Source organism: Anneissia japonica, unplaced genomic scaffold (genome assembly GCF_011630105.1).
Source record: "Anneissia japonica isolate Jap-2015-1 unplaced genomic scaffold, ASM1163010v1 scaffold287921_len548085_cov176, whole genome shotgun sequence".
NCBI lineage: Eukaryota > Metazoa > Echinodermata > Crinoidea > Comatulida > Comatulidae > Anneissia > Anneissia japonica.
Genome location: NW_022750794.1, coordinates 310,707 through 336,411, shown reverse-complemented (window position 1 = coordinate 336,411; position 25,705 = coordinate 310,707). Strand labels below are relative to the sequence as shown.

General features: G+C 33.4%; 1 protein-coding gene across 3 annotated transcripts in view; it reads right to left on the bottom strand.

The window, feature by feature from the left end:
• LOC117121532 overlaps nt 1-25,705 on the bottom strand; it is an 84,402-nt gene that overhangs the window by 20,949 nt on the left and 37,748 nt on the right. For all 3 annotated transcript variants that reach the window (XM_033266759.1, XM_033266761.1, XM_033266760.1), the window contains exons 5-8: nt 25,293-25,499; nt 21,473-21,620; nt 14,446-14,632; nt 11,558-13,967 (exon numbers count right to left, since the gene is read on the bottom strand). In XM_033266759.1, the coding sequence (XP_033122650.1) occupies nt 11,558-13,967; nt 14,446-14,632; nt 21,473-21,620; nt 25,293-25,499 (2,952 nt within the window). The remainder of the gene's footprint in view (nt 1-11,557; nt 13,968-14,445; nt 14,633-21,472; nt 21,621-25,292; nt 25,500-25,705) is intronic.

Sequence of the window (25,705 nt, the reverse complement as noted above, 5' to 3'; positions counted from 1 at the left end):
TAGCTCTCAACGAATGTAGTCCTGTAAATAAATGAATAAAGAAATTGTGTAATAAAATGCCTCTGGCGGGACTCGAACCTGCGACCTCTCGCTGTCAAGGCGAGCGTCATAACCATTAGACCACAGAGGTTTCATGGTTGAACAGATTCAAATACCACCAGGTATACTCCATTACACAATAAATACAGCTAGAAACAAATAGTTGCATATAATATAAATATATATATAGTTTTGATTCTCCATATATCAATTGTCGATTCAGTGAATAACTTAACTTATGGACGCCTTGGAGAAAGATGAAGGAACTTGGCTTTTGTGTTTCCGTAGTCTTTATTGCTCTTACTTCCTCAAACAAAACTTCACCAACTTTCATTATTAAAATCAATATTCATCGCACTTCTCTTCTTAGCTCCTTCCTCATTAGGTATAATTAACAATATTTACTGTCATTTTTTAAGCATATAATTACTATGAAATAATTATAAAATCAATTGCGTTTCAGTCGATTGTAAACTGTAAGTTGGGGGGGGGGGAAAAACAACTTTCATATCTATGTTGATTGCTGTGGGTTTTTATGTAACAAGATTGAGGCTACAAACTCCTTCTGCCTAAAGCAGTCTCCAGACTATCAAACAGCTGACATGCCTAAATATAGTTCATGATGACATCACATCATGACCATATATAGGCACACCATGACTATATATGGGTGCCCAACAGTTTTTTGTCAAAGAAAATATAGATAATCTGTACAGAGATTTACAAAACAACAACAAAGCTCATAAGTTCTAAACACACATGATTTTCAATCTCATTTAATTTATTATTCTTCCCTGTGTAATTATTATATAATATTGTAGTTAGTCCAATGTGTGACACTTTCCATATATGTTTATATGCTTTTGCCAACAGCATAAATGTGCGACTGAAGAAGTCTATCTCATGGAATTGGCGTAATTCCGAACTGATTGTAAAACTTTTTATTTCACAGGGCATCTTTTAATAGAAGATGAGCAAGGCCATTAAAAAAAATTTACTCTTTATTAGATTACAGATGCAAGGAGGAAAATGTGTCTGATAAACTTAGATTATTTTTTCAAGTGTGTATGTTGATTGTACATATACTATTGTGTCAGAGACACTTTTGGAAAGCATCAATTACAGATTTATTAAACACATCATCTTGAATATTAAGAGCTCTGGCAATCACAATCAGTTTATGAAAAAAAGGATATTAAACACTTGCTTATGTTTTAGACATTTAGCATTTTGGGAATAACATGCCCTAAAAGGTACAATTATGAAGACTTTTTCAAAGAAATCTAATATATATTATATAAACATTATTATTTTTTCCATTACTAATATACATTAATTATAGTTAATAATAGATAATTAATTATTAATTAATTCATTATTAATTAGTACGTAAGAATATTGTTTTATGGTTTTATGAGCAGTATGTATCAGAAAATCATCTAATAAAATGTGTCTGATGATCTCAGACAATTCTTTCAATTCAAGTGTGTATGTTGGAATTCAAATTCAAAGAATTAAATACATCAAAATAACAAGAACAATAAAAAAAAAATAGAGTGCTGCCAAACCCATGATGACCAAAAGTACATAAACGTGCAACTATCACGTGGCTCTCCGAGGCAGTACTCAATATAATACAACACAAAAACATTTATAAATACTGTATAATATATTGTGAAAGGTCCTTTAATGTATAAAGGTTTTTTGAAACTTGCATGACAGTTTCACAACCTTTTACAGTATATTCAACTATTAAGACTAGATGAAATTCTTCCAATTACTGTATGTCATTCATAAAAATATAAATTTAAGAGATCTCATAGTTAAGCGTACATACTATTACTACAGTATTGTGTCAGAGAGTTTTTGGAAAACATCAATTATAGATTTATTAGGCACATCAACTTGAGGATCAATCATATCCAGCCTATAAACATAAGGATATAAAACTCTTGCTCATGTTTTCAACATTTAGCATTTTGGGAATAGCAGGCCCTATGAAACGGTACAATTATCAAGACTTTTTAAAAGAAACTCTATTGTAAATATATTCTTTTTTTCTTTTCTTCTAATATAGTATTTATAAGTTAATAATAATAATAATAATAATAAATTAGTACGTAAAAAAAAAAATTGGTTTTAAGGTTTTATGACCTGGTTATAGACATTAAAACCGTATAATAATTTGCACTCTAAATTGTCTTCACGGAAATTCTAAGTTTTTATTTTAACTGTCCTTAGACTTTTAAAATTTTAGGTTAGTGAGCTGGAGCAACAATGTTTTTTTTATCTACCTAATGCTTTTTTTTTTACAGGAAACCACCCAAAACAAGGCTATGAGCCACTATGGGTAATGGGCTAGAAACAAAAGCCATGGTTCGGAGGAAAAAACATTTTGATATGTTCTACACCTTATTTTTCTAAGACACAAAAACCATATTTAATGGTCAATAAGATACAAAATTTTGAATATTTAAAAACTAAGGGGAAAAGGGGGAATATTAAAACACATTTCCCCCCCCCCCCACATTTTCCCCCAGTTAATAAATATATAAAATTCTGTATCTCACTAACTGTCCCAAAGTTTTTCGTCAAGTATGCTTTTTGAGTCTTGAGAAAAATCATATCAAAATATTTTTTTCCCTGGAGCCTGGCTTTAAGCCCTCAGTGGATCACATTCATTAAATAAAGGGAGGTCATAAACTTGAGGAAAATATTCAGCAGGTAGCGAGTTCTAAAAAGAAACTCAACAGTAGAAAAGGCTGTCAGCAGAGATTTTTGTTTTGCTGGCACTGACAATTGTACCTGCCACCCACAATGTGATTAGAAATTTTAAAGTATATTGCAGAAGGTAAAGTCCGTACCAAACATGACGAGAGAAAAAAAACAGGAAGTACTAAACCACACAGCTTATGAAAGTGGAATAAGTTAATCTAAATATTTACAAATAAATCACAATACACAAGTACTTTCTTTTCATAATGCATGTCTGTTTGTGACATCCAATTGCAATACCGTATAAGACTGAATAGAAGCCCAATGGGCTTAATCTCGAGAAGAAGCCCATCTCGAATTGAAGCCCCTCTGTAGTTTGCAAAAGTAGCCTCGAGAAAAAAAGCCTATCTGGAAAAGAAGCCCATTAAAATTTCGCAAACCTAGCCAAGGGCTTCAATTAGAGGTTTTACTGTAGCTCATGTGACACAATTGTGTAATCTTCCTTGATGGATTATAATGAACGACTTCTTACAGCTAGAGTTTACATGTATAACAACAGCAATGCTGTAGCCATGATTTATCAAACAGTGCGGGACAATATCGGGGTGGGGATCCACTTCACGCGTAAATTCAACTAATGTGGATCCATTTTCCTAAAAGTCGACCCACTTTAGGATAAATATGAGAAATCTGGACCCATTTTTCAAAAAGTGGACCCATTTTATGTATGAAATTGCATAGTAATTTTGACCCATGTTTTGTGAACCCATTAGAAACATTGTGTGGGACTGTACTGTCCCAATAGCTGGCTACGGCACTGACCAACAATATGCACACAATTAACACATGTGCACAGACAGGAATCATACAGCGAATAACAATCCTTGTTTTTTCCTATTTGTAACACTGTTCATTGGGATCAACATGCTAAAATATTGCTGCCCATATAGGCGCAGCAACTACAACCCCACCAGTGTCCCACCTGGGTGAAGTGAAGTACAAAGTGCCTTTACTCAGGGACACAAGTGAAATGCAGTGTGGAATAGAAACTCAACCTCAAGGTTAGAAAACCAAGCTGTTCCTGTTGGACCAAACCACTTCAACCCACAGCATATAAATCCACATTCAACAATTGTGAGAACATCCTTCATGGATTTAATAATTTCTGTCAAGGGTTGACAAGATACCTACAATGGTATCACACATACAACAATCATAGAATAATTACCTATGTGATTGGACCATTCCAAAGTGTCAATCAAACGTAATAACTGACCAATCAGAACAGAATGCCTAACAAACACACATGTTGTCCCACAAAACTCACATGTTTACATATAGTTATGCTATTGTTGTGTGTGACCTCCGCAACAAGGGGCGGGGCTTCACGGAAGGTCTATTGTGAAATCGTCCTTGAGAGATAAATGAACAACTCCATATAGGACGCACGATATTCCCAATATAACAATTTAATTTGTTTTGAAAGAAATTCACAATTATTTATTTCAATTATGAGAACAGCCTTGATGGCTCGAATAATAGGTTGAGAATACACCTACAATTGTTACCACACGCATACAACAACTATAATATTCGCTGATACATTAGATCAATTTATCGTCTTCATGAGGCCACAAAAATCTTGTAGTGGTTTTACGTGATCTGCAAGCAGTGTAACATACAGCATGATCAATGTTAAGTATAGGAAAAGGAAACAATATGGATTAAGAGACAACAGCTCACTGATACTGTGAAGATAGTAGAAATAAGGAAAACAGTATGATTGTTGAAATTCAGTGTTTTTCGACTCATTCGAGCATACTCAATATGGATTTCAGGCACGACCCTGCACCAGGAGCTAGCCAAAGAAATGTATTACTCGTATTACGTGAATCCGACCACTCTCGCAGTGCATAATATGGACACGGAAGAAATATGGGCAGACTCCTTCTGAAGCATTTAGAGCAAACCATTCCAATAATGCTCCTAAGTACTTTCTGGAGTGTAAATCAAATTTAACAACTATCCAATCAGAAGAGTTCCAGGAATACGCAAGTGTCCAACAAACATGGCACAAGCTCTCTTATGGGACCCTAGCAACAGTATCCAAGGGGCGGGGCTTAGAAGAGAGGTCCATTTGCAAGTGATGTAGTTTCCTGGTAGTTCAAACCAACAATCAATATTCAATATGCTGTCTTATAATCAGAAACACTCAAAAGATGCCATGCATTTTTAACACCAAGTGCTGATCGCTGTGTCTGTTCACAAACTTGAACTAATGATCATGTGACTGCACTCATCCAATCTCTTATGTGACAATTTTGTGATCATCCTTAAGAAAGAAATAAACAACTTTTTTATAGACAGCAGACAAAAGATTAAAAGTATAGAATAATAATATTAATACTGTAATAATAATAACATAATAATAATAATAATAATAATATGTGCTAAGTCAGACTTAAGGGGAATATCTTTTGTGTAATTTCCCCTCAACGTCATGTTATTTACCCCCCACCCCAACAGCGTTTCTTTAATTGTTCTCTAATTTCTCCATTGTCTAAGTTCCCCTTAAGGTAGGTTTTAGCAACATAATAATAATAATAACAATAATAATAATAATAATAATAATAATAACAATTATAAATAATAATAATAATAATGATAATAATAATAATGATAATAATAACAATAATAAGATTTATGAAGCGCACATCCACTAAACAGTAATGCTCAAGGCACCGTTTAATAATAATAATAATAATAGTTGGATTTGTAGAGTGCATCATGCGAAAAAGCCTCTATGCGCTTGGTGATTGAGCTCTTTGATTAGGACATTTTGAGAAAAAAGAAAGTTGAAGTGGTTTTATGAAACTAAAAAAAAAAACAAAAAAAAAACTACAGCCAATTTATAGTGTAGAACTATAGTAAAGGTAAATCATACTTTAGAATCCTAAGACAAGGGCCAACATCTGTCCTAGCTTGTTGAAAATATATTATTTCCTCTAAGGATGGTGGAAACCTCCCATGGGCCCTGAAATGTGTCCCTTGCAGACAATCCTTTTTTATAATTTTGTATGCTCATATAGTCCATGTCTATACTAACTGTGTGATTGCCGTAGTTGACAATAGTTCTTCCTCTTGCAAATCTTGGCCACCAGGTCAAATTATATCTTTACTTGACAGAGACTTTTCAGCCTTCATGGAACAGGTACTATAGTTTTGAATTATGATATTTTTTTTAAAGCACATTACATAACTCAACATAATGCTTTATGATTTTATACCTTGTTTCATGAACCTACTCCCACCAATCATCATATTAATTAAAAATATTAATTTTGGGCATGTTAGTACATCAGTTGCCCTGGAAAATATATTATTTTTATATATATTTTTTTTATAATTATTAATTTTTATATCAAAAATTGGCTGAAGATGGCAGAAATGTCTGCTGAAAATTTCCACAGTAATACCCATTTCACACTGATGCTATTTTGCAAATATTAACAACTTGTAACAAGTTGTAACCAGGTTTGGATGAGTGTGAAAGCAAATCCTTGTAAAACTTTCCGAGATTTCACAGGGCTCCCCTGAGTTATCTCGGAACAAAAACAGACCATCGCGAGGCCTGTTTTTTTCCCGAAATCTACCGAGTTGTTGTTGTTGCGCATGCGTCGTGTCCATATTTCGACCTTTTGGCGGGCTGTGTTTTTTTTTTGTTTAGTTCGAACGAATGGCGGCAGCGATGGAAAACGTATCAACATTACTACCATTTGTTAATAGGCCTAGACCTAAAATCAAAAGAAATCTCGCTAAATTTCACATGTCTGATGTAGAAACAATCACGAGGCTTCGTAAAATACGCCGACAGCGAATCATTATGATGCTTGTCACATTGATTGCCTTTAACAACAATGGTGAGCTACCGGCCGGCAGCCCGACTGCGCCTAGCTAGCCTAGGCCTATCTTTCGACTACAGCAAGCGAGCTAGGAGTTGAATTCGTTTTACTCTCCGAAGGCCAAGGACCATGGAATAATTATAATCTTGTTAATTCGGTACCAGGCCTAGTTTAGTAGTTGATATGTAATTTGGATAACCTACAACTAGCCTAGGCCTACTATTAGTACTACCCTAGGCCTCTAGTCTAGGCCTAGTGATTATTCTTCTGAGTTTTCCCGAGATTTCTCATAGTTTGAAAGTGCATGTGTGAAACGAACCAAAAATCTCGGAATATAACTTATTACAACTTGTTAATAATTGTTAAAAGCTGTAATATTTTCTGCTAGTGTGAAATGGGTATTAGTGAAAATATGTTTCATTTATAAAATTATATTGATGTGGGATATGATATTAACTTATTTGTAGAAATTATACAGTTTAATGTTTTCAGAGTAACATTTATTCAAAGTGTATAATATTAAAAAAAAATGCGTAAATGATGATTTTATTTTTAATTTTTTACATAAACTGCTATGCACGTCTCATGGCCACTATAGGAATAGACTGCAGAAATGAGGTGAACTTAGACCTGATTTCATCTACCTTGCTAAACTATTGTTTATTTTAATATGTTGTGAGCTGAATTTGAATAAAAATTTAAGACAAAAAATTAAAAAAAATAAAAAGAAAAGAGACAAAAAGAATTTAAAAAAAATGATAATAAACAATATGAAAGAAAATGTGTCAGTGACAATTAAGGGCTTTCCACATTTTACCAATATTTGTTCTTAAAAATTAAATTTCATGACAGTGTTACGACAATAACAGAATCTGTATCTGTATGGGAAAGCAAGTTCCATCTTTCTCTCATCAACTTTAAAGTTAATTAAAGATGTTAAAAGGCATGCCCCAAGAATAAAAATTTAATAATCAGTGTACATGGTACACTATGGTATATAATAATATGCATCTTATTTCTAACCTTATGACCTTTCTTGCCCTTAAGAAAAACATTCTAAAAGGATAAAAGTTCAATCTGATTTCTTAACAAAAAATTAAGATTAGGAAATGTTTCATTATAAGAAAAGTAAACTTTTAAACTCAAACTTGATAAAATAAAATGTCAACCTAAAATTAAATGTGAAAAATTGGGTACTTATTTGTTGCATAAAAGTATATCTTCATGGATGCCACTACGCTAAGGTCCCAACCTGCATATTCCAACTAATTTTATAGATTTCTGTTATACCACTGATAGAAGATCTTCAAGAAGCAATCATATTGCGATGACACCCAAGGGACTAATGGCAGTGACGTATCTAAAAATCTTGAAATAGGAGTGAAGTTTGGGGGGGCTTGATGATCAGTTGAGGGGCGCTAGTTCGCAAAATAAGGTGATTTTAAGTGATTTACTTGACTGTGATTTTTTTTTGGGGGGGGGGGGAAGTGAGTAATTTTTAGGGGAAGCTTGCATAACATACACTCAAGTGGATAAAAATTCACCAAATTTTCGCAGCAAGTGCCCTCTTACTTAATCATTGAGGCCTCCCGCCTCATCTTCATGCTGCCGCACCTCCCCCACCCCTGGCATTTCAATACACCTAGATATGCCACTGCATGGAAGCAGCAGTTTAAAAATATTTTCTGAAAGATGGTGCACTAGGTAAATTAAGTCATCTTTCAAACCCTTAGCAGGAACACAAAGAAGATGTCCATGTATCTGTTAAACCGAATGTGTTGACCTTTGTCTTCACAATAAAATTAAGTCTAAACTTCATTAGAATTATATTTGTGATAATACTGAAATTCCTTTCAAACAATTTTTTTTTTACATCATGATAAGGCATATTTATAGAAATTAATAATGATCTTGATAAGACATATTTATAGAAATTAATATTGTTTGAATTTGAGATAATTTTTACTTGTCAAATCGATAACAAGGTGTAAAATGTCATTTGAATTTAATGACAATTTGAAGCCTAAGTTCAAAATAGGAAGTGACAATTGCAGTATTTAAGACTTGATACTAAACTTCATTAGAATTATATTTTTACATTAATCCAACGCATTTAATTTAATATCATTCAATAAATCCACTTTAAGCCTAATAACACATAAATGAATTAATTAATTACAGTAATTACATGACAGCTAAACACTATAAACAATAAATAATAACCTTTCAAAAAAAGTATTCTTTATTGATTGTCATCTTAAAAACATGTAAAATTCATTAGGATAATTATAAGTAGAAAATAGAAGTTTTTCTTTGTTTTTCTTTTTGTTAAAAAATCAAAATTATTTAAATAAAATGCTATGACATATGATCTGGTATTGTACAAAGGTCAAATGGGGGCAGCGGACAAGGTTGATTTGAGGGGAACTAGCATGCTAAGTGGGGATCTTAACCTACTTGAATGTAATATAGAAAATTTCCAATGGGGGAAAACCAGGAGCTGTGGGGGGAAGAGGGGGGGGGGGGGGTGTTTTTTTTTTTTTTTGGGGGGGGGGGGGGAATACTTTACTGATGTTTAATGGACAAACTTTCAATGATTTGTTTAGCCAAAGCCAATTACTTTCATATTTCCATAGGTCAGGAGGTATTTCATTAGTTTATTACATTATCAATTTAATTAAATTAATGTTATCCATAAGTTAGGGACATTATTGAGCTATCTGCTGGTGATATTAAGAAGTAGTGACATCACAACAGGGGTCAGATACATTAGGTCATCTGTTACCAATTCTGAATATTATGTTGTTGTTTCACTTGACCAGGAAAACAAAAGGTTAAAGCACATCGGAAATTGCAAGTGTGCCTTACGTTAGAACCTTAAGAATAATATGGAACTTACAATAAGTATCATATTACAGTTTGACATAAGGGAGCGTAAAATAAAACAGAAACCACTATTCAAGCCACATTAAAAGAGAATGTAATTATGCATCTTTATATATCAGTAGGTAATGTAAGTAGGTAAACTGTATTAAAGAAAGAGCAGCTTAGTCCAGTCTGCTAAACTTGTGGTAGCACTGTGTGTGCGCAGAACCGTAAAGAATTCTTGGTCCCCGGTTCAATTCCCATCGCTGCTCTCCTTGTACTTCAACTGGACGTCTGACATGCAAATTTCAGAAGCGCACCGTCTTTCGGATAAGACTTTTAAAAGCTGGGCACCGCGCCCGATGCGATTAGTACGCAGCGGATTGTTTTTATGATCAATTCAGACTTCAACTAAAAATCTGCAGACGGCGAATTGCATCATCTCACAGGGCGCAGAGTTAGATTTGTTGGCTGACAGTTGTATGACGGCCGTATTAGTAGTAGAAACCTTTGTCTTTACTGAATACCTAATCAATATGGGGACATTGTTCTACCTTGGGGTCCAGATAACAAAAACTTAAATTTCATACAAAAATAAATGAAAATAAAAATTATAATGAAGAGTTAAAGTACAAGAAGCAAATTTAAGTTAGATCTTTCAAAGATTTTTAAAGTGAGTGAGTGTATAGTGCTGCGAATATTTGAAGGTAGGTTATTCCAAAGTTTTAACAGAACGATATTTAAAAGTTCCTTATACCAGATTTATTTTGCCATTTTGGCAAGACCAAAGTGTTTTTGGATTTGCTTCCTGTATTTATATTGTGCCTAAATCATTGGTCCTGTATGCAATATGGCCAGTTATCATATTAAAAAATGCAGAACTCATTGGAAATACTGTATGTAGGGGATTGTCTCCCGGTGTTCTGCCCAATCACCATCAGAAGGACCCCACTGGAAATAAGTCTTCTTCAGACTTTCATGGGTTATCCTTAGTGTTCACACCAAATAAACCCAATCTAAAGAAGCATTATAAAAAAATTCCTGGCTAAAAAGAAAAACGAACTTTTGCACTAAAAAAAGTTTCACAATCAAGAAAATATATGTAAACTAAAGTTTTACAAAAATGAAACTATGTTATTAACTAAAAAGAAGTTAAAAGTGATACTGGAAAAAGATGGATGGGAATCATTATTACCTAATAGGAAACAATTTGACTCTCCCTAGAGAATAATATTTTGGAAATTAAATTATAAATATAGTTTAATTCAAATTTCATATAGTTTTTCAAATTTATTTACTAGAAATTCCTAATCTCTTCAAACAACAAAGCGACCATGTTACCCAACACCGAAGTACCCAATAATCCCCTTAAGGGAAGTTCGAGAGTTCTGTTTTGATTTAAGGTGATGTATGATTAATATACGACCTATATTACTGTATATTCTACTGACTCAATGCAAGGACCCCTTTCTTGTCACAAAATAAAAATGTAAAATATAAAATAAGATGGGATTCGTCAGAGACTGAAAAACTGTTATAAAAAGTGAATATTGCTTAAAATGCATAATGAACAAACATGACAATAATACAACTCAACTGATTTTTAAACAATATGAAAATATAAACATTAATTGGCTATTTTGTATACTATAATAATTTTAAATTAGAACTTTTATTTTTTTTAAATAAATTTTAAACAAGTTTAATGTTTTCATACTGTAAACAAGCAAATAAATTTCCTTTTTTATGGATAAATAAATTTTAATTTTGATTAAGAAAATATTGTTTTTAAAGAATAAATTAGCAGTCATATATTTTTGAACAAAGATTCTTAAATTTGTTAGTATTCTTTCAAATCAATAATTTTTGTTGTAGTAAAGAGGTAAAAATTGTATACTTTTAAATAGATGGAAGCTGATACTTATTTAATAATTTTCAATGTTAATTTTTCAATTTTAAAGGTTTTTTAAATTTTAAGATACAAAAGTACATGTTATAATATTATCTAAGCAAATAAAGGAACAAAAGTTGCATACCTCAGTTCCTTGCATTATTGCAGAAACTTCCATGGATTCCTCCTCTTGTATATCCTCATTACAAGCAAAGGCAGCGGTCACTGAATCTGGTTCCTCTGTGGATTTCTCCCAGAATGGGGTCCTGAGAGATGCACTATCGGGCATGCTCGGTGACCGTTTTACGATAAGACCTTCAAATTCATAGGGGTCACGATTATGCATCATTAGTTGCTGACTCCAGTCCAGATGACTGGTTCGCTCAAGACTCATGCGTACATCATCCCCATTCTTGTAGTACATTGTTCTCCGTGGCTTCGGTGGCGGGCGACTGACACTAGACAATCGACGGCAAACTGCCGCGGTCATGTTCATTTCCAAAGACTTTGACTTCATTTCAATATCACCAAATGCGTCAACGTCAAACGACGACTCTCCAATATCTTTAAACGCCTCATCTAGCGATTGCGCAATAAGATTTTCAAAGCTACTAGTTAGACTCATGTTATCTTCTGTGGTAACTTCGCTCAAATCAGCATCTGAATAAAGTTCACTGTCTCGGTATCTTTCCCGAAAACTCGCTTTCTTCCACAGTTTTGTAAAAGCTGGGGAATAGTCCGATATTGGGGAACTTGGGGGAGAAGGTACTTTTACTTCTGTTACCTTTTCCTCGTTTTTTCCTCGTATTAATGCTTCAACAATATCAATCTCGGTATATTCATCAATAATTTCTTTCCCTTTTTTGGAGTTGTATACAAACGATTTCTCCTCATTCTCCTGAATCTCATTTACAGCAAGAATTACACATTTTTCTTTGCGCAAAAATGAACCAGTACTATCGGTTATACCTTTTCCATTTTTATCATCATCTTCCTCATGTTCATCATCTTCTAAATTATGTTCCTCTTCGGCAAGTTGGCTCTCAGTTTCGGATTTCTCAGAAAAGTTTTTTTCGTCTTCAGAGCTCTCTGATGATGGCTCTTGTGAGACATATTCCACATTATCGTAAAAGCTTCTTCGTTTTTCTTTATTCTTTTTTCTTTTTCGGGGTTCTGATGGATCATCTAATAAGTCATCTTCAATGATGATGAATCTACCGACTTGTTTTACATGCAGGTCATTTATTCCTTCTGGGTCTGCTGATGCTGACAGTTCCTGACTGTCTTCGATATTTTCAATTTTAAAATCAATTTCTTCAACTCTTCCTTCATTGATTGCATTATCTGCACGAAATTTCTCGCATAATTCAATGTCGATCTCATTTTCTTCCTTAGGGTCAATGCACGAAGAGAGTTTTTTCTCAAACTGTTTGTCTGCACTACACTCAAAACCATCTTTCTCTTTAAGTTTTTCAATATCAGGTAGAGGATTTTTTATATAGAATTTAGAATTACCTCGGACAAGACACTGACCCAACTTTGCATTATACTGGCTCATTCCACCAGCAATTTGCGAGTCTTCATAAAAACGTGAATAACTCTCCGCCTGACCCATTCTAAAATCTGCCTCTTCGTCAGTATCTACAAGATCCTCCTCTGATACTTCTTCACTTTCTTTAACATACACCCAATTATTTTCGTCATCAGCTTCAACTTTCTCAAGATTACACAAATTTAAGGCATCATCGTTATCATCCCAATTATCCTCCGATTCATAATAATCCTCTCTATATACTTCATGCGACGATTCAAATTCCTCGTCAAGGTCTTCAGCTGGTATAACTTGAATAGACGGTATAAATTTTTCAGACTCGCCGGGATAGGTTACGGAAACTAAAGGTACTGGTCTATTATGAGCGTCCCCAATGGATTTTCTAATCGGTACTTTAGGTTTACTGTCGCTTGACTGTCTAATCGAAGTTTGGGACTGTTCATATGGTTCTGACACATTGGCAACTGATGATCCAGGGTTTTCCGACGCTTCTCCAGGACTTAGCTCCTCCCCTTTTGAATACTCATTGAAATGTGTCAGCCTACTTGAACTAGCAACTGCTTTAGCTTGCAATGTGCTGCTGTCAAGGTTGATAGGCTGCCTAGCATCAGTCACTTCCTGCTCTGTAGCTAGCTCACATCCTGTGGTGTGCAGCTGAGCTGAGAACGTCAGGCCATTGGCTAGTTCAAGTTCCCTCCGCTGGGCTAGCAGATTGCCTTGCATAAAGCGTTGCAGCTTATCATTGCTGCATTTATTTTTGCTGTAGTTTGCGACATTCTCCACAGATCCTTCCGAGTCAGAATCGTCCTCATCAGAGCTACTACCGAGCAGTTCAAGCCTCACAGAAGCACAGTTTGAGAATGTCACACGTCTAGATATTGAACTCTGAACCTTGTTTGGTATGTCACCGGTAGATACGTATTTTTTCAAGATACCATTTCTCCGGACTGAGCTTGTTTCTTCTTTGGAATAATCTCCCTCAAAATATAACTTTTCACTGTCACTGAAAAAAAATAAATTTTATGAAAATTATTAAAGGAACGAAACATAAAATTTATTAATATATGAAAAAAAAATTATAAAACAAACTTTCCATATGAAAACTTTTTTTTTTTTTTTTTGAAGTCGTACCAACACTGAAATATTATATTAATTAAATTAGTAGTATCAATTAAATATTGTGGTACATAGTAATAATAACTTCTAAAGCACAAAATGATGGAGCTTCAATGTGCTTAACATTAAATTAAAGAAAATAAAGAATTGAGAATAAGATTTTTGAACTAGTAACAGCATTGAAATATATTAATTATTAGCAGTATCAATAATATTGCAGTAACAGTAATAACTTTAATCAAATTAGAGAAAATTAAAATTGAGGACAACCGTACTAGTAATAATAAAAATAACAACAGCAATAAACACTATAAGTCAATTTTACTATAGAATTAAATGCAAACACTACTAGATTTTCTTCATACCAGTCTTTTTTCTCGCTGTCATTGTTTCGGAAGTACACACGTACTCTTGCAACTTCTTTCATGACGTCCAAGTTGGCTTTGTGTATCTCGATGACTTTCTCAATGATTGGAAGAGCATGGTCTTTGATGTAGTCAATCACCTCTAAAGATGTTATGGTCAATTTTTCTGCATCCTCTTCCTCGTAATCTGTTTTAAGGCAAAAAAATTCCAAAACAATATGTAATGTCCTCCAAAGATCTGTACACCCTATCAAACTTTCTTTGATAAAAACAATTCTATGCCCATATATAGTAATGATATGCTTATATGGTCATGTGATGTCATCATGACCATATTTAGGTATGTCACCCTGTTGCAGAGAGTCTAGGTTTAAAATGCTAATTAACAATTGTGCTTTTTAGACCATAATATAGAAAAGGAATTTTAAAAATTGGCTGGATTAGCAAATTAACATTTTTTTTACAACCTTAAAATAAGATGGTGCAAGAAAGTATACAGTAATACATACTGCAGGTATTGAAATGCATGCGTATCCAAATAACTTTATATTGATTGCCATAATCCCTAATATTGTGGTTTAAAAGCATAATTTGGACCAAACTAAGCCATAAAAACCCTCCCTCTGAACCCTACAAGGGGTTTTATGTTCCGGGCCGTCGACCCCCTTGTTCGGACCCCTCCGATGGCAAATTTCTGGCACCCCCGCTGAAAGGAGTAATGATAATAATGATGATAGAATATAATGCCTTGAATAAAACTTTGAGAAAAAGACAGCATTTATTATAATGCTTATCTTTTTACATTTTGTTTTTGTTTTTTTGTTTTTTTTTGGTTTTGCATCCATTTGTAATATTTATCATGTATATAAAAACTGTAATAATTCAATCAATTATTTATTGAATAATCTTAATATATTTTTGTATTAATCTTATAGAATTTCTGTCATTTATGCAATATAAATTAACAATTAATTCTTTAAACAGTATGGCTTATTTATATTCATACCTTTTCTCTTGTGTGCAATATTCATGTTAATTTTTTTTTCATGTTTTAGGGGCAGCTGACTCAATTAATTTACTGTAATTCATTTGTTTTAAATGTACCTGACCATTGTTTTGTTGCTTCTTGTTATTGTGCTTTTTAATGTTTATATGGTCGAATAAATAAATAAAATGAAAATGAAACAAGAAGTGTTTCAGAAATGTACTGTTAAGGTTTAGAATGAATACTTATATTAGTAGTAATTTGGCATTTACATAAACATCTTAAATAACTTCCTATTGCTTAGGCCTTTGAAACGAGTTAATCACACAATGTGCATTGTCCTCTCTTTTATATCCATGAGAATTCCACAATACCAAAAGTACTGGATACTTTAATATTTACTTCCTACTACCCACACATTCATTCTGTCTGGCTTGGAGTGACATTAAAGTGGCTTGGCTTGGAGTGACATTAAAGTGGCTTGCCAAAGGACAATAAAAAAAAATTAATGGCCCAGGTGGGATTCGAACCCCAACCTTACATTTCAGAGGCTGAATCATATCCACTGTTCCATTTTCTCAAGTGTTCATTCCAATTTAATTTAACATTGAAAATATACAGAACCAAGGACTTGGATTAAATTTGAATTACAGTAGTAAACTTACATCCAGCGAGAATTCTCAGTTGACCAAATACCCTTGAAAATTATTTAAAAATCACAATAATATGTAATGTCAATGAACTATCGTGAAAACAGTGCCCTAGAGAACATGTGTGCAGCCAAAAAATTTATTGAATTATTAACATATTGGAAATTATAGTGGACCAGTGACTCAGATTATATTTAATTTAGTAAATTTAATCCAGAGATATAATTTATTCTCAATTACCAAAAAGTTGTCATAATCTCAAAAGCTCCAATGAGGGCAGTATAAAAGAGGCAGTAGAGTATATTGGCCCTATGGCTACCCATGCAAAAAAGGTCTAGTTATCAGTCAGCCGAATGTTTCTATAGCTCCTCATTGGAGCTAAAAATACAATGTAGTGTCAACCTTCCATCGTGAAAATGGGCCACTACAGTCATGATTGTATGCCGTCATAAAATTTAATTAAAAAACTAATTTACATATTCATTCATTCATTACGTTCATTCATATATTTCAGGGGGTCATGGTATGATCGTCCTCGTCGCGACCCTGACTAATGCTAATTCTGCCACCACCCCAAGGTATACAAGTGACTTATATCACTGTCTAGACTAGACCAGAGCGGGTCCTTTCTACGGCCTGCCCTTACAGTCATAATTCTGCAAATGTCAGAGATATCAGTGGACATGATAAGAAGCAGATTCATTAATTCATTCAGTCCATGCCGCATTTATTTACACATAATTCATACATAAACCTCATTTATTACTTTTTATTCCTTCACTTCTACCATAGTTTTATATTCACTTGCTTGATCATTTCTTCTATTTTCATTTGTTATCTGTACAGTAACTTCTTCTTTATTTAATTCCTATTTTCCTTCCCTTATTATTCCTTCAATTTCCTCTATGGCAGTGGCAGCATAAAATATATTTTCTGTGGGGGGGGGGGAAGATCTAAGATGTCTGAGAGGGGGCTTGAGCTTGTATGCCTGAGGAGGGGGAGGGTTTGGGATGAGAAAATTTTTTTTTTGGTCTGACTGCCCGATGAGCTCGGCCTGTGGTGGGGAGGGGGCTTGACTTGCCCGATGGGGGATTTAAGCCAATGCCCCGCTGGCTCTGCCACTGACCTACGGTTACATGCTTCATCCATCCCTTCACTCGTTCAAAAAATACATTATCTATTCATTCACTCTTTACATTCAATCATTCATTCGTTATCCATAACACTTTTTACCTGTTCATAACTCATTTATTTATATAAATGTTATTTTTTCAATCCATTCTTTGCCTAATTCATTCATGCATTGATTGATTTTGATAGACAGATTTATCGATGATCAATTAACTGATAACTAATCATTCAATCATTAAATTTATTTATTTATTCAATAACTAATTGATAAATTTTTTCAATAATTCACTGATTTATTTTTCATTCATCTATATTAAACAGAGATTCACTCATTAATTTAATATAAATGCCAAATTATAAGATCAGTTGCAAATTTTCAAAACCGAACAATATAACACTACACATCGCCCTCTATAGACCAGAATTCATCTAATTTACAAATTTCAACTAGAATCACTGACTAAAAAATTGAAAGTTCATAAACGGAAACTCAAAGTACTATAGGAAAGAACGGAGGCAGCCAGACTGGAGCAGAGGATGCTAACAAACTGACCAATAGACAAACAGAAACGTACATTCAGGTGGTAGCGATATCAGGCCACATGAATTGGTCAAGACACTGGTAATTAATTAATCAAATTGAGACAGCTATTGCTACAGGGTACAATGATAACGTCCATGAAATCAGTATTTTCAATACTTTAGTTCTACTCAATTGGAAATACATTGCTTCCACAGCAGAAGGTGTTTAGTTTAGATAGGAAATCTAAATATATCACAGCAATTCTTATGCCTATCCACATAATTCCTAGTCTACTATTAAAGAAGTTACTTTCATGAAATTTCCAAGATCAGTGTAAAATTGTTATTAATAATTAATATCAATTTAACTACAGCTTGGTTTTCCTACAATCGCTACACGCTATCACCGGCAGCTTTCGGTGATGCTGATTGGTTGGTCAAATCGGGGAGCCTTTCCGATTGTGTCAGGGATTGCTTCGCAGTACCGTGATACACTTAAAATTTGTGGCGACAAAGAGTAGCGATGTTATGGAAATTCGGCTTTTGAGTTTCTATTGGGTTTAAATTATTGTCTGTTACTCTATGAAATTATTCCTGTTTTTTATACTGAAGTGTGATCTACTGAACAAAGCTGTTCAAAGATACTTGATTTTATTCTGATATCGATTCTCTTCATTGTAGTAGAGAGCTGATGACCTAGGGCCCTAGGTATCAGCTATCTTTAATGGACTAAGTCACACTTCAAGGGTCTCTAAGCTTTTTAAGTCCAGGTTAATAACATACTGAGCTGATTAAGCTTATGATATTAGTCAGACTCTTTCCTCTTAAAGTCTATTTTGATTTGTCAGTCATCAAAAAAAAAAGAAGAAAGAAACAAACAAAACACACACAATGATTGTATGTGTTTGAAATCATGTGGACGCTTCAAATTGTAAGATCAAGAAGGCCATTCCGTGGCAAAACAGAAAAAATAGAGGTAAAGTTTACATGTTTGCAATTTGGTAATAAATTGACATACCCTTCTGAAAATCATATCTATAGAAAATATAATTATACGTAAAATTTTAATTATAACTGTTAGTTTGTAAAGTTATTAAACGATATTCAGATACGTTGTTTTACTTCGGAAACATCTCAGGCGCTGTATTGTCACAAGTGCGACATTTTTTTTCTTTCAATTTATCACTTTTGGGTTAATCATAAGCACTGTGCATACATCGTAAAGATTATTGATATGAAAATACCATCAACCAGTTAATTTTGACTTGCCAAACTCCATTAGCTCAAAACAATTATTGAATAGCATTCCGTGGCAAAACAATGTCTCTTCATCATAGCTACATTGTGTTGCCACGTAATCTGGCATTTATGTTGTTTTACCATGGAAAATCACCAGATTTTAAGTTTGTGCTTAAAGACAGGTGATGCTGTCTCCAAAACCACTCACTGTTGAGACCTGAAATTTTCCTCAAATGATATTATCTCAAAATCAACAAAAATGTCAGTTACGCTGTTTTGCCTTGGGACGGCCGAACTGTCTCCAGCTCTGGATAAAACAAAGTATCTAGCAAGTGTGTGGACGTGATTATGAAGAAGCAGCTCTCTCCCAGATTATCAAATTTTATTTGTCAAAATCATTCGAGACTCGACAAGACTTTACAGCTCTTCGACTAATTAAATACCACTATTGGGATTAGGTTATGGTCTTTAGCAGCCTTGGCCTCTAATTAGAAAAATATTAGCACAATAATGATAAAAGATTAATGTGTTTAATCCGTCCATTTATAAGGCTACATGAAATGCCTTTTTAAAACTAGGGAGCCCTTTCATTGAGTTAATTTGAGTTTCTTTGGAAAACCATTGCACAAACAACATCAAAACATTGGTTAAGAAAAGAAAACAATAGGCCTAATAAAAAATGCATATCAAAATAGAAAGTGTACTGGGATTTTCCAGGATAACCCAATGCAAAGACCAAAGGCTTGTTTCTATTGGGGTCCAATATAAGATGATGATTGTTGCAATAAGGTTTGAATTTACATAGAAGTGGATATCTGTGTTTATTTGAGTGCAATTCATCATTGGTGTATCTACATTAGGAGTGCATGTGGATACATGCCACCAAAGAAAACTTGCGCCCTAAGTCGCATCCCCATCCACATCCCCCCCAACACTCTGAAAAAGTTTGGAGCAAAAAAAAAAAAAATGCTTCCAAGTAGTTAAAAATCACCTTGTTTTGTGAGCTTGTCCCCTCTTTTTATTACCGAGCCCCCACTTGACCTTTTCCACATTAGCTCCCCCAATTCGAGAGCCCTAGATACGCCACTGCAATTTACTATATTTCTACGGTATTAATAAATTTTCCCAGGGTGCTGGGTATTGGTACTGTATGTGTTTCATACAGTAGGTACTGTATTTAAGTTAATGACCAGGATAATAATAATTATAAAGTGCATACAGTATAAAGCCTTGGCATTGTGCTTTAACTGGCACTTTATAAAGTGATAACTTGACCTAGATAACAGGTGTAGAAATGTATGTAATTATAAATTGTCTAGTTTGTCCATGACAAGTCATGTTTAACAATATACATTTACAGTAGTGGCGCCAGTAGGGAGGGTCAGGGAACAAAATTCCCCCATCAAACAAGGATGAAACCCTCTGACGTCAGACACCATTTGAGGTTGTTGGGACTACTGTAAGAACTTACTTTAAAAGGCAGATCTTAACCATATGTGATTAGAGTTTTATAATAGAAAGTGGTCTACAAAAGACAACAGTTTCCTAAACCTACAGTTAAACCTACAGTCAGACACCATTTGAGGTTGTTGAACTACTGTAAGAAGTTACTTTAAAAGGCAGATCTTAACCATAATAATGTGATTAGAGTTTTATTAGAAAGGAGTCTATAAAAGGCAACAGTTTTACCATCCTAATCCTACAAACACATCTGTCTATGGCAAGAAGATGTGTTCGTTTGATTTCCACCAGGGGTTTTGCGTTGGGACACTAAACCGAAAAGACCTTTGTTTTGGGTCCCTGTACTTGTTGAATCCCTGTTGGCAAATTTCTTATAGATGAAGTGACATTGTATTAATGCAAAAAGATTTTTCCCAATCGATGTAGAGGCCTTCTTTGAAACCATATGGAATATATCACTGTAGAATAATTACCATATTTTCTGCATTTACATGGATTTTAGGATTTACATCAATTTTTTTTTTTTTTTTTTTTGTGTAATAGCGCTCGGAGAAATTATTATAGGGTGCTATATTAAGAACCTATATATTATTATTATTACTATTAATATTATTATTATTATTATTATTATTTAGGAGTGAAAAATACAACTTATATTAAGGGGTCACAGCATATTTATTAATATTTAAAGTTTTCTCATGTAAATTGGATGAATTATTCTTTGGAACCCCCTCCCCGATAAAGCATGGGCCAATTCCCCATTAAAATGTGCACCATTTTCAAAATGTATCATTTTAAAGAAGGGCTTAAGCATAGTCTGGCCTCTATTCTGAAACTGATAGAATGGCAATGTTCCGGAAAGAAGTAATATTTTTTTGGAAGGCTAAATCATTCCGTCAACCATCCAAAGTCCACATAAATAAATACATTATAAATGTGTATTTTGAATTTTTCATATTTAATGGTAAACCCTCAGGGCCTCGATTACTTGGGTGGTCTACATACAGTTGAAACTTGAAGGATAAAAATGTGTGTGTACCTTGTTGAACAACCCACGTTGACACCGAATGCATGGTATTCAGAACATTCGCGATGACTCGACATCCTAATTTTTGAACTACGTGACCATCAAGGTGTTTCTTCATTGCATGTGTCACAACTTGTATTCCACTTTCCCTAACAGGTGCCTATGGGATCAAAAATACAAAAGATATAAATTTTTAAATAGTTAGGATCTATATTTGTACAAAAAAAAATCATTATTTAGAGTGTTCATTTGTACAAAATTAAAATATCTTAAATTTTAAGAAAAATAAAATTTCTTAAAATTAGAAAAAAAAATTGAATATCAAGATGCGATTCAAACTCACAACTTTAAGTTCTTTAGAACACATTCTTAACCCTCCGCGCCATAAATGCGATGTGCCCTATTAGAGGCAATGGCAGTAATGTACAGTTCTTGCCCCTGTTTTGTTTTGTAGGTGTAGGGGGAAACTGGGGTCCAATTTAATAAGGAGCATTGGACGTTTGTTAGAAATAAACTCTAGATATGTACAAAATTTCCTGCACGTCTGTTCAAAACTGAGACACTGGACGCTTTAAAAGTTTTGGAAACAAGATGAAGAACAAGAAAAGCAGTGAGCCTCTGAGGTCAGCGTCTTGCGCGGACACAAGCATTTGTTTTTATTCATAATGCAATTTAAATGGAAAAATATTTTTACTGTTATTGTGAATATATAAAAAATAAAACAAATTCACCAAAAAAATTGATAAAAATATATATAAAAATGCTAATAATGTACAGTATGCATACACCAAAATCACTGAATAAAATATGTGGAAGTTGTATATTAAAACACTATCACCTTTGCCAAATATGAACACTTTTATTAAGTAACTAGTAATTGATTATATTTACATGTAATCAACAAGTCACATTTGATAATTTTACTGAAAACCACACAGAATGATGTCTCTTGTGGTGTTTGATTTAATGTGTTTTTTCCTAAATTCAACACAGTTTTAAAAATAAATCCCTTAAAGTTTACTTGGGAAAGAAAATATGAATAAGACTGAATTATTATGTTATAAGTTCTTTTTTTTTTTTTTTTTTTTTGGGGAAGACAGCATTCTTCTATTCTTTGCATTCAGTAGACACACATTGTATATTGGGTGGAATCAATCACTAACGTATCTATGTGTAATTGTAATGGATGGGGGGGGGGAGCTGATGGCGGTGCTAAGTGAGAGAGCTCAACGATAAAATTAGAGACTGCTAGCTGACAAACTAAAGTGGTTATGAAGTGAATTTTAGCGTAATTTTGTCCCTTCTAAATTGTCCAATTGGAGGGGAGGCAACAGGAGGGAGCAAACTTTATTTTAGGAGGATGTGCAACTCTCTTATACACATCTAGATGTGTATAAGAGACAGATATCGCTATTGCTATCTGTCTCATGTCATGTGATGAATGAGGCTTCCACAGAATGCCTCCATCTACCCCTACTACTTTTGCTGTCCCCCATGATGTTCATCCCACCTTGGTTCTCTCCTACCATTCGCTTCTATGTTGTTTTAGGTCTTCCTAAAACCCCTATGTCACTGTATTAATTTAACACATTTATAGAAATATACAATACATAAATAAGTGAAAAAACTGAATTATTTTGATCTGGTGTCTCAATGGAAGTTAATAACTAATGCGATCCTTTTAATCAAAGAATTTAACGAATTCAATGTCCAATTAAATGCTTTGGTTTTTCCCCAGATTTTTAACACAGACAAGTCTTTAAAGAAAAAAACCATTAAACTGATTACTATAATACTAGCCAATTGGAAACACTTAAACATCCAAATACACCAAGTAAAGCAATTTTCATACATTTAATTATATTTAAATCTAAAAAATGAAATTTAATTTTAAAAAAATCCAAATATTGAATTTTATTTATTTTAGTTTTGTACTTTTAAACTCATCTCTGACAGCACATTTGTAAATAAACTAAATAATTTAAATAATTTGACTTTCTCAGCTATTAGGTACAGAAATATTTTTATTAAATCAAAATGACTCAAAAATGTCGAAAGTAAAAGTGTTCTTTCCAGAAATAGTAAAGACAGTCTGCCTATAATCATAGGGTCATAGGTATTTGTGCTCTTCCTATACTATTTCAAGTTACTAAATCTAACATTACTGTATTAGTCAAATAGTTGTGAGTTTCAATGACATCCGAAGATAGTCACATTGTAGTGTCCTTGGCCAAGAAATTTGTCCCCACAAGGGTTAATAGCCATCTATAAGAAGATGATCATTTGGGACATTTGGAACTTCAATACATTTTTGTCACACTTTCACCCATGAGTACATAAGATAATATAAGATAAGCTATGAAAATAATTCTTTAATTCAAATAAATTTAAAATAGAAAAAATCTTTCTTCTTGAATAGAACATACTTTAACACATTAAAAAAAAATAATGATATGAAACACTATGTAATATTTGTCTAAATTATCATCACTGAACGTGACTAGAATTAACCCCCTGGGAGTTAAAGAGGTTACGCATACTTTTCTGTATCAATGACAAGGATTAATAATTTGTAAATTATATGACACTAACAATGTAAGTTGTTAATGTTCATAATAATAAATAATAATAATAATGCGCATTTTCCTCGCGATGATGATGACGGTGATACCATTTGGTTTTTTTTTGTACTGGTAATGTCAAACAAAAAAAATCTATAAAAAAAACTATACAAAAAAACACAAGAACATTAAGTATAGCAGAAATAAAATATAAAATGAATAAACTATAAAATGAAATGTAGCAAAATACAAAAAAAAATTAATAATAATATAATGTAAATAAATTAATATATTTTTATAATAAAATAGTAGGCTTATACAAAACTTCCTAACACATAATAAATTATTATTAACATATATTAAAAAATATATCTGTTGGATTATGACTGCAATACCCATCCTTAATACCATTGAAGTAGATAGCAGCGTAGGGAATAAGAATTTCTGTATTACAAGCAATGAAAACATCCACATACCATACTATACTAAATGTACTGCAATCGGGTAATGAATAATTACGAATATAGAAATATGATTAAGACTTATATAAATAGGCCTACTCATATCCAAGGTGAATGAGTAAAGAAATAAGTAAAAAAAAATAGCTTAATAGGCCTTAATAGTATTGCGATTCGACATACTGTATTGCAGACCGGTAATACTGTAAAACCCCTAATTTTCACGACCTTAAAAATTCACGATTTCGTCTCTCAGGAGTTTCTTTGACCTTCTCTCAGGATCAAAGATTTCAAGGAATATAAACTCTTAATTTAATACTACAGTAAGTGCATTTGACATAACTGAAAAGCAGATGCTTTAAAACTAGTAATTACCTGAAAAATTTGATATTTTAAACCTATGCTTAGGTACTAATATTCGAATAAACATCCCAGGTATTTATCATTGTTGAGAAGAATATTTGAGGGGGCATAAATTTGAAGGAGGCATTTATTCGAGGGAGGCATATTTTTGGTGTAAAATGGAAACGTATACACAAATAAATGCCCCTTACCTTCGCTGTAAATGTAGAACAACAACACATAATTACTGTCAAATGTGTTGCGTTAGACTAACTACAGACAGATTTGAAATAATGTAATTTTATTGGAGTACTGCATTAATAGAAATAATAAAGGGGGCTGGGGAGGGGGATTGCCGTTAGTTTATATGAGGAAAATATGAAGCTCTAGAGGAAGCTCTATTCAGGGCGGGGTATTTATTCAAATAAATATGGTAAATAAATGTAAAGGTAAATACAGTATGAAACAAACCTTTTTTGTTGGTGTTGGTTTGAAGCGAGCTAGGTTGCCTAGCAGCAGGCAGCCATTTTCCTGGATTTCTCTGTGGTTGATGTGGGCCGCCATGGCACCCATCATGGTCGCCGCAACTTTCATGTTAATAAACACGTCCATGTTCTCGTCAACTTGGCTGAGGACGCTTAGCAACTTCACCCATAATGCATTGTGTTCTATTGGCTCCTGTAAATGAAAAAAGACATTGCACATTAAAAAAAAACTCCATTTTTAGAAATATGATTTACACAACTCATTATAATGGTAAAGAGTTTTAGGGTTTCATTTAATTTTTAATTCTCAATTTGTCAATTATATATTCCTCAGGCACTACAGACCTGATATTTCATCCCACGCAGTGGTGGCGCTAGAAGGGGGGGGGGGGGAACAAC